Source organism: Protopterus annectens, chromosome 14.part0 (assembly GCF_019279795.1).
Source record: "Protopterus annectens isolate FY-2018-M chromosome 14.part0, PAN1.0, whole genome shotgun sequence".
Taxonomy (NCBI): Eukaryota; Metazoa; Chordata; order Ceratodontiformes; family Protopteridae; genus Protopterus; species Protopterus annectens.
Genome location: NC_056748.1, coordinates 737,039,836 through 737,050,377, shown reverse-complemented (window position 1 = coordinate 737,050,377; position 10,542 = coordinate 737,039,836). Strand labels below are relative to the sequence as shown.

Here is a 10,542-nt window from a genome sequence, read left to right as displayed (position 1 = left end):
CCAGTTCCAAATGTATATATTCCTAGACATTCCAAATTCACTGAGTCTCATGACCACTCTCACTTTGCCAGTAACATCCCTCAGGCTGCACGTCCTTTCTCCAAGAGGGCACTACCAGTCAATCCTGGAGTAAATTTGTGGCTATCCATACAGTTCATCTAGTTTATGTCTAAAGACAAATAATGAATTGTGCTGCTTACTAACTAACTACATTTCCAGTTTGTAGAGGTGTGTGATCTAGACAGTGCGATGACAAGAGGGCTGTGTACTAAATATGATACCCCACTTTTTAGACTTTAGTTTGAGTACACTTTTATTACACTAAGAAAATACTTTGTAGAGGCATACCTCTCAACTGTCCAGGTTTTCTCAGAATGTCCAGATTTTTATCTCATATTTTTGGTCTGTTTCTCATAAAATTTCCAGTTTTCTATCGAATCATTGAGGGTTGAAGTCATTAAATAATGGCATATATTTGAGATTCAGACTTCATATCCTTCAGAAAATACATAATAATGAAAATCTGTTATTCTAACAACTTTTTAAGTTTATAGGAGCAATATATAAAATGTGTCCCTATTTGTGGGCCTTTGTCCCCTCCATTATTTCTGGCTTTGTCCAGATTTCTTGCACTGAGAAGTTGAGAGGTATGTGTAGAGGTCATTCTGGAGAGTTTGAGTGTCAATGAGTGACTTAGAAAAGCCTAGTAACTACACATATGTGAGTGTGTGCATCTGTGTGCATGTGTGAACACGTTTGTGATCATTTCATAGATTCATATGTACTTGCTAGGCTTCTGCTCTCTGTGGCCATTCAGAATCTTAACTAAATAACCCAGTAGAATTGTGAAATTGTGTTATATTTCCACCCTAATGAAAGAGAGTTATGCCACATAACCCACAGATGATTATGTGATTTCCGATGTGTGTGTGTGTGTGTGTGTGTGTGTGTGTGTGTGTGTGTGTGTGTGTGTGTATAGATATGCATATACATATGTATACACACACACACACACACACACACACACACACTATAAAATTGACATTGAGTACAGTTTCCCTCATCCGCAAAATAAAATCTAAAGTCATAAAAATTCCAAATGAGCTAAAATCAGTTGAAAAACAATCCATTAATATATGCTTTACCTGTGGTTTTAGTTAAAACCACATCTTTTTAATGCTGCAGATGAGAATGGTCATTTCTATTTGAAGCAGTAACCTCAAAATGATGACACAAGGTATTTCAATGAAATATTTCATCCGCGGTTTCAAGAACTGAAAATATCTTCACTTACGCTGAGCAGGAAAACCTACTGTGAAAGGGAGCAAGGCAAAGAAAAGTATGAGCTGGCATTGGTAACGATTAGTACAAAGCACAGCACTAAGGAATGATGCACCCAGAATGAGGTTTGATGAAGAGATTTGTATGACAAACTAATGCAAGACGTGATGCTTTCTTAGACAGTTTAAACATGTTGGTGAAATTATAACTTGCCACTGAGCTTATGACAGAGTAGGAAAACTAGAAGAATGCAAAACTGTGCATGTGCTTTCTGCATGATGTTTGCTCTATAAGCTCTAGGCCACATTATTGTCTAGTGGGAATGCATTTTTGAAATGTTTTATGGGTCATAGTCTTTATGAGATTGTGTTGAAATAATGAAAATGAGATTGTTTTGGAGGGGGATGAGACATTATTCACTACTATGGAAACCCACATGAGTAGCATTGCTAAAAATAAAGCAGGCCAAGCATAGTGAATGTGGAGGGCATTTAGACTTCATATAAGATAATATTATAGCAAGAAGGCATGCTTGGCAAGAATCAGTGACACCATTTAGACATGGTCAAAATGGGTGCACATTATGTTTGTTCAGATTGACAAGGAAGGTTTTGCAGGACTGCTTGGTGTGCAACAAGATGTAGTGAATCATATTTGGATACAGTGTAGCAATAATGTGTTATGCTTTGTTGAGGTATGTGCAGAAGGGAATTTTAGGTCATGGTTGGCTTGTTTGCAATAAAAACTGGAGCAGGTTCTGTTTACCCAGCTACATAAAATAACTTGGATAATTTAAGTCCACAAATGCCTGGGTTGCAGTAAAAATGGAGGGGTCATACTTGGCCAGCAAATAAAAAGTCTAGGTTATGCTTGGTTGAGTAACAAATGCAATGAAGTCAGTCATGCTTATCTAAGTAGACCAATGACTTTAAGCTATATTTGTGAGGAATCCAATGTGGTTGACTAAGCTGAGCAGGGATAGTTATACCATATGTGGCTAAGTATTATAAAAACTGAGTAGGCCATACTTGGCTAATAAGGCAAAATATATTTTAGGCCACATTTTATTTGGTTAAAATTACTGCTGTAATCCACTTTTTCTTAAAAAAAGGAGGGGGGGGGGTTAGAACATACACAGCTGGATGGATTGCACAGTTACAGAGTAGACAGATGTGCCATTTCTGGGTAGATTAAATTGAAAACTGAGCAGATAATGCTTAGTAAACAGAACAAAGATGATTTAAGGCTATGCAGACCTGGGCTTTAGACATAGCAAAATCACACTCAAGCCATGCCCTTGTAGACAATGGAGTCTTAGGCCCTTGATGGCTTGGTATAGCAATAACTACACTGGCTAAATTTAGTAAGATGGAAATGGCAACTGGCAGCCCATTCTTGGTCAGGACTGATCACTGCTTACTATGCCAACACAGGTACAATTGGAACAATAATAATGATACAGACTATACCTTGCCACAGTAAATGAGGCTATCGTAAGCCATTCCTTGCATACTGTAAAGTAATGGCCAGTCCTAGACAGACTCAGATTATGTAGCATTTACAAGAATAATAATTCAGTCAAGTAGAGGAGGCCATCCAGAGAATTCCACCCTTTTACATACGTTTCTTCATAGTGATGATGGTACAAACAGGTTGTGCTAAGCAGACCCTGTACTAAACATGAGTAAGGTAACATGCCTTTTGTCAAAAAGGGTTGAAGAAGTCTTACATTTTAGATAAAAGTGTTTCCATTTTTATGACAAAGTTCTGAAGAAGTCTAGCGGTTTCGATAAAAACACACTCATTTTTATTTTGCTAACAAAGTTTTCTTCATTCCTGTTTCAATGGACTTCATTGTGCTTATTATTTTAATATTTTTAAATAAAAGGTCTTCTATATTATTCTGAGATGTCTGCAGGCAGAATATATTTCAATATTTCTAGTAAGTATCTTTATTATACAGGCATCAGATTTATGTATTACAAAATACTTTGCAACATACTGTGCTTAAAAGTAATCAGCAAAGCAAATATACACCCAGACTGTGTAAAATATGAAAAACAGATGGCTTGGACCATTTCATCATGCTTTGTATTCTCACTATACACCTCTGCTGGTTTCGATTAAGGAGTTTCCTCTTAAATGCCTTATGTTATTACACGACTTTATCTCCCATGAGAGACTCAGTCAAGTTTTCAGCACTTCTCTTACGTGCCTCCTGTCTAATGCAACACTGATGATGCAAGGCCCAAAGGTTCAGAAGTCTGCATTACAATTATTTCACTTAGGTGTCTCATTTCCTTATTCACTCATGAGCAATGGCTACATTTAGATTTCAACAACACCCATGAGATGAAAATATTGTTTTGGACTTAAACCAACTTAGAAATATTTCATTTAGTTTCAGCAGTTGATTGTATGATGTACAACAGGTTTAAAAGCCTGGGTTTTTGCTCCATATCTAGTTTCATTTAGCACACTTTTCAGTAAAAAAATAGTGAATTTCTACTATTAATCAGAGCTATAATTTAAAAAAAAACTCTCATTTGTTTTGCTATGGAAAACAGTAATTCACTAAATACCATTGTATTTGGTAATCTATGAATGCAGTCTGCCATTTATCATGGACTTATTAATATTTTACCCTTTGCAGTGCTTTATAGGGAAATGGGTGAAAGGAGATGGAAACAAATTCCCCAGATATTTATTTTCTGTACTGTTAGTACCTGTAGACAAACTCTAGAAATCTATAGCATGCATAATATAAGATCAATCATCATTAAAATGTAAGAACAGTATGCCAAACATATCAATGCAAGACTAATTAGAGGGGCAAAAAAAGGACCCCTGCCACAGCCAGTGGTGACTATGGAGAGAGATGTGCCTCAACTGCATGCCGAATGTTGGCCTACACGAGAATGTATGAGTATCCACTAGACTCACCTCCTGAAACAAGGCTGGAAGAGAGAGACTGCCAAAGACCCACTTTGAGGGCTGGAGGTTTAGAGCATACACTGGGCAAATAATAGTAAGGAATCATAGAAAAAGTGCAATGGCTCATGCTGGTAAGATGTTGGGGAATAATTGGGGGTACAGATTTTGTAACTGGGAAAATCTACAATTTATCAGTAATAATACATCATATCAAAAGTGGTACATCTACATCAAATTTACCAGGAAGTGAACTATATTGATAATACTCCTATATGAGATTTATGTTTGGTTAACTGGCATTTCTGGTCAGAAACTTGAGTTACTGTATAGAGTTATGTATAATCAAAATGTAAGGGTAAGAGGAGGGGGTTGGAGAGTCTTCAACAAATATTACAGTATGCATTTACTTGTAAAAATACACGTTAGGAGAGAGATCACAATTATTAAATAAAGATATAGTACTCTTGGTTATCTTTGAATCATTGTGTGTGTGTGTGTGTGTGTGTGTGTGTGTGTGTGTGTGTGTGTGTGTGTGTGTGTATATGTGTGTGTGTGTTTTAAAAGTATCTGCTTGCTATTCTGCAAGCAGTGTAGGTCAAATTTGTGTAGGTGCCAAACCTGCCATTTTTGTTGAGTTTATATCTACGGCATCCAAACAACTCTGGATTAAAATAATCTCATATGCGTCTCTTTGACTTGATATAATCATACTGGCAGTGTGCTGAAATTCCCTCCTTCTCCATGCTGTTAAAGCTGCCTGTCAGAATTAAATGTATTTATGTTTCAGTATGGGGTAGCAAGGCCTGGAGATGCCTACAGTGCAGTTCAGGTAGTTATGGAAACACTGTGGAAGAAGGCAAAGAATGAGACTCTAGAATGTAAGGTGAGCCTGAATGAATGACCCAGTGTGTCTACAACAAAAATAAAACTCATGGAATCTTTATATCTTGCCCATATTTGTTGGTAGAAAACAGTATGTGGAAACCATGAACACATCACTCGGATCTTAACTATAAATAATGATATAAGAAATCAGTAAGCTTGTGGAATATACTAAGCTTTAAATACTGTACATAGCTAACCTGTTATCAAATGACACAGCTCCTTATAATGACCTTTACTGAAATAGGTCAGTTATCAATAACAGGCCTACTTAGTTATCATAGACAAGTAACATAAATATTATTTAGTATGTCTGGTTATCAGTTCCACTTAAAAGGTGACTGTAACAGGTTAATAATGCATTCCCTGTGCTGTGCAAACCACTGTTCCTATGGAAAACTGGCATCCAGCTACCGTATATGGTTCATTTACTTCATCATCCTTTACCAATGTACACACACACACACACACACACACACACACACACACACACACACACACACACACACACAGACACACACAACAAAAGCAATTATTGTAGCTGAAGATGTCATACATGTCAAGTTATTAGTAAACATTCCAGCAGAATGCATACAAGGAATACCAGAAAAATTACAGGGTCAGCTGGAGAGTATTAAAAGATGAAATACTGAAATCTGAAAATATGAAAAAAAAACTGTCTCATACAACCTGTAACAAAGTCTATTCTACCTAAAACAGACAAATATAATATATGACTGGTGAGACACCAATAAATATACCAACTCTGAAGTTGTAGTACCTCAGGGAAGGTTCTCTTTGGTTAAATCTGATAACTATCAGAACTCCATCTTTTTTGGATGGGCAAGTATTTCTACACAATCTTCTTACTAAAATAATTATAGTGAATTTGTTGGCTTTTTGCCTAAAATAATACATTGGTAATTTTGCTTCAGTACCTTGTTTTTTGATACTCCCTAATCATCCTTATGTTAAAGTAAGTAAATACAGATAGTGCACAATTCTGCAAAACCACCAATACAGTTTTGTCAAATTTCTAAGCTACAAATGAGATGCCTGCAAACTGTACTATTCACACTGTGGACAACACAGAGCCATGTGTACAGACTATTAGTAGCGTGTAGGTAACAATCTGCTTAGAAAGGTGAAGTATGCAACTGACGTGTACTTACTCTCTTCCTTGCTGGTAAAAGCCTTCTTAGGTTATTCATGTCTCCAGTTAAAATAAACTTTCAAAGTAAGTCACTCACTAGATGGCATGAACAATGGGAAGTTTGTTCCAAATATTTGGATAAATGTTTCAGTAAATGAAAAAAGGGACATCTCATGTCTCCCTATTGAAAACTGTGTAAGATGTTCACAACAGGCTATGCAAAGTTACTGCATGAAAATGCTAGGATTTGAAAGGAGATATGAATTTATGCATGCATTTATGTATTATGTATATGTGCATGAATACTTACAAATTGTGTTAATTATCAAGGCCACATATACCATTCTAAGTATTAACTGTAGTGCAAGTATTGCATGCCAACTTTTTACAGAACTACTATGCACATTAAAAGCATTTGTCATCCACTTTCCCAAGACTGTTAATACATTCTAGTTTTCTTGGAGGATGTACCCTCAGCATTATTTCACACAGTACAGCAGTTGTCTTGCGACATGTACCTTCAGCATTATTATATATCTCAGTACAGCATAATATGGGTGTGTGTGTGTGTGTGTGTGTGTGTGTGTGTGTGTGTGTGTGTGTGTGTGTGTGTGTGTGTTTAATATGTCCCTCTTCTTACTATTTAGCAGATCATTCACTTTTCTATTCATCCCTGTTATCTGCTGATACTATCAGCTATTGTTTTTAGACTGTATCTAGTCTTAATTATGTTGCTGTTCACTGCCCTTAGTTTACATCTCACAGCTGGCACTACTTTCTTACTATCTCCCAACATGTGTGACTGCAAACAGAGTACTGATGATTCATGAAATATTCATTTTTATGTTCACATGCAACTCTCATTTTCGTAAACAGTCTGAATGTATTCACCCATGTATGCATTTCATTCTACATTACAAATGTAAGTGCTAAATACTGAAATGAAATATCTCAGTAAAACATGTCCTTTAATGTGTAGTGTTAGAATGACTGTTACAGTACAGCATAAAAAAGGGCTGGCCATGCCTCTAACATAAGGGAAAGCTGAACTCCAATGACACTGTAACACTGCAAATATGTGAGAATGGAGCTGTACTGCTGTCTGCCCGAATTAGTTATCTAACAGCAGTGCATTATTTCACCAGTAGGTGGCAGCAGTGAAAACCCCAGTGTTTTCAAGGGAAGGTAGGAACATCTGCTTAAGAATGACCACATACTGCTGATCAAGGAATTTGCAGATATCATTGCTGGAGACTGTTGCTGCAACATGGAAAAGGGATACTGCTGCCATCTGAAATAATCATGCAAGCAAAATGTTTTTAAAGCACCTGAAAACATGAACAGCAGTGAGCACAGGTTCTCATGGGGTCAAAGCATGAGCTCAGTGCAGGAAACAAGGATTCTGCAGTCAATCTGGGACTTCATCCGTAACAAAGAAGGCTGGCTAAAGTCACCATTCTTTCCTGTCATCTTCTCTGCTACAGTTTACATGGCTTTCTGTTTTCCATTCATCTTGATGGATATTATGTGCATTAAAAAAATAACACCGCTGAGAAAATACAAGATTCAGCCCAATATCATCCCAACAAAGGACATGATGACAGTCTGTGTTGCTCAAACAGTTTATAATCACATTGTCTTCATCTTTCCAATAACTGTAGCCCACTGGTACTGGAGATGTATAAGCCTGCCTCCTTCTGCACCCGAGGTCAGAGAAGTCATCTTTGATGTCATCGGCTGTCTGCTTCTTTTTGACTTCCAGTATTTTGTTTGGCATTTACTTCATCACAAGATCCCATGGCTCTATAAGACATTCCACAAAGCTCATCATAAGTACACGGCTACATTCGCACTTACCACAGAACATTCAAGTGCATGGGAGATTCTCTCACTGGGTTTCTTTGCTGCCATCAATCCAATGTTGCTGAAATGCCATCCACTGACAGAGACCATCTTCTTCATTGTTAACATTTGGTTGTCAGTGGAGGACCACTCAGGTTATGACTTTCCCTGGTCCACACACAGACTGCTACCATATGGATTGTATGGAGGGGCTCCACACCATGATTTGCACCACATGAAATTCAGATCAAATTATGCCCCTTACTTTACCCACTGGGATAAACTGTTTGGTACATTCTCGCAACTGCCTTCAAAATAAGCCTTTTACTTACTAAACAGTGGCACAACATTTTTTGCTGTTACTTCCAAAAACAACTACAATATTTGAGACTTTTGATATACAGTAAGCTAAGGTGTTACTTTCATTTAAGTTTCATGAGCACTTTATTTCCTGGATGTCACACTGCTATTAAGAATAGATGCTACCATTTATTCTCATACTCCATATATGTCAGCCTTTATAGGAACATACATCTCAATATCTGAGCACAAGAAATTGGGGTAAAGCTTAAAATAATGGGGGTACAAATGCCCCAGAATAGGGACAGATGTTAAATATTGCTTTTATAAACGTAGAAAGCTGCTACATGATTTGGGTTAGTATGCATTTTCTGAACTATTTGAAGTCTGAAACTCTGATGAATGTCATTATTTAGTGACTTCAGTTCTCAGTAATTTGCCAGAAGACCAAATATTTTATGAGGAACAGAACAAAAATATGAGGCAAAAGTCTGGACATTCTGTGAACATCTGCATAGTTAAGCAGTAAGTATAGGAATGTGATACAAAACTATACATTTTAAAATGTAGATAATGCATTAAAAAGCTTTTTATCTAGCTGGGTGACAGGAACTGGAAAATGTTTAAATGGTGAAATGGAAAGCAAAACTGAATTTTTATAAGCCCAGTATGAAAAAATTAAAGTTAAATTCTTTAGTTAAGGTTGCACAGAAGGCAGATGAAATCATATGTTCTAAGTGTCATCATTTTGCTATAGAATTTTTATCTGCCTATTATACTTTTTTATTTTATTTTATATAAGAAAATAGTGGCCAAAGACACACTTAGTAATGCCCTAAATTAATGTTTCAAAACCCATTTTCACCATAAAGTGCTTAATAGTACACATTACTAAATATTTTATATATTACTAGATCTCTGAATTCTGCTATCATTTTTAGAAATGTTCATTACTTTAGCTCTTTTGCTTCTAAATATTTTCTCCCTGATTCTTCATCTAGGATGCTAAAACCTGTGTGTAGAAACTGTGCAACTCAAAGCAGGTTTTCAGATCAGCATTAAAGAGGCTTATTAAAGAGGCTTATATTAAGATTAGAGAGCACCACTTCCAGGAGATATGTTGGACGTCTTGGTAAAAATACTGCATTAAATCTGGTAGAGATATTGGAAGTCTTGGTGAAAATAATGCATTAAAATCTGGCAGAAATATTGGAAGTCTTGGTAAAAATAATGCATTAAAATCTGGTAGACATATTGGAAGTCTTGGTAAAAGTAATGCATTAAAGTCTGATTTTAGTACCACCATTTCTATATATACCTACCCTCAGTGGCTGTCAGCAGCATGTAATGTTGTTAACTAAAAGAACATAGAATTCTCTGCAGAATGAGACATGGATTGTCCAGACAGATGAGGGTAAAAGATATGTGTGAGATGTGTTTTAGAGTAGGAAATTGTCTTTTAAATGGGAAATAGCAACACATGAGCAGAATAAGATAATAGCTGAAAGCAACCGGTGCTGCTGCATTAAACAAGGAGGCTCTGTGAAATGGCACTGACCAAAGCAGGTCAGTTTAATGGCTAAAGACAATTCAGTGTCCAGTAGCAGAGTATGAATTTGCAATGTTGCATGGTGCTCTGATGAGATGTTTGGCACGTAGTGGACATAGGTATGGGCAATGTAGACTGCTGAGAAGAGCACGAAACATAGCATAGAGAGACAGAAAGAGAGAAAGTGAGAGAGGGAGAGATAGGAAGGGACAGAGACACAAGTGTGGTTAAGTAAGTGGATTATGAAACTAAATATGGATGCATAAAATATTAATTTTAAGTAAAATATGACAGCAGTTCCAAATCTTTGTGTGTGTGTGTGTATGTATATGCCTGTATATATATATATATATATATATATATATATATATATATGTATATATATATATATATATATATATATATATATATATATATATATATAGTGAAGTCAGTTATAATTAGTTAAGGCTGCTGGGCTGGGTCCAATACCTATAAATATGGAAGGGGCAGAGTAATAATAAATAAATGTTTTTATAAGATGGGGTCTAAACATATGGAAATTAGTTACCATGCGTTTTCTGCCTAAAGTGAAACTACAGGAAACTGCAATGAATATAAC

At 36.3% G+C, this 10,542-nt stretch overlaps 1 protein-coding gene across 1 annotated transcript; it reads left to right on the top strand.

Moving 5' to 3' along the window:
* Positions 1-7,503: 7,503 nt before the first annotated feature.
* Positions 7,504-10,269, top strand: LOC122789204 (cholesterol 25-hydroxylase-like protein). Its single transcript, XM_044056475.1, has one exon. The coding sequence runs from the start codon at positions 7,587-7,589 to the stop codon at positions 8,409-8,411; it is 825 nt and encodes a 274-aa protein (XP_043912410.1). The 5' UTR covers positions 7,504-7,586; the 3' UTR covers positions 8,412-10,269.
* Positions 10,270-10,542: the final 273 nt, after the last annotated feature.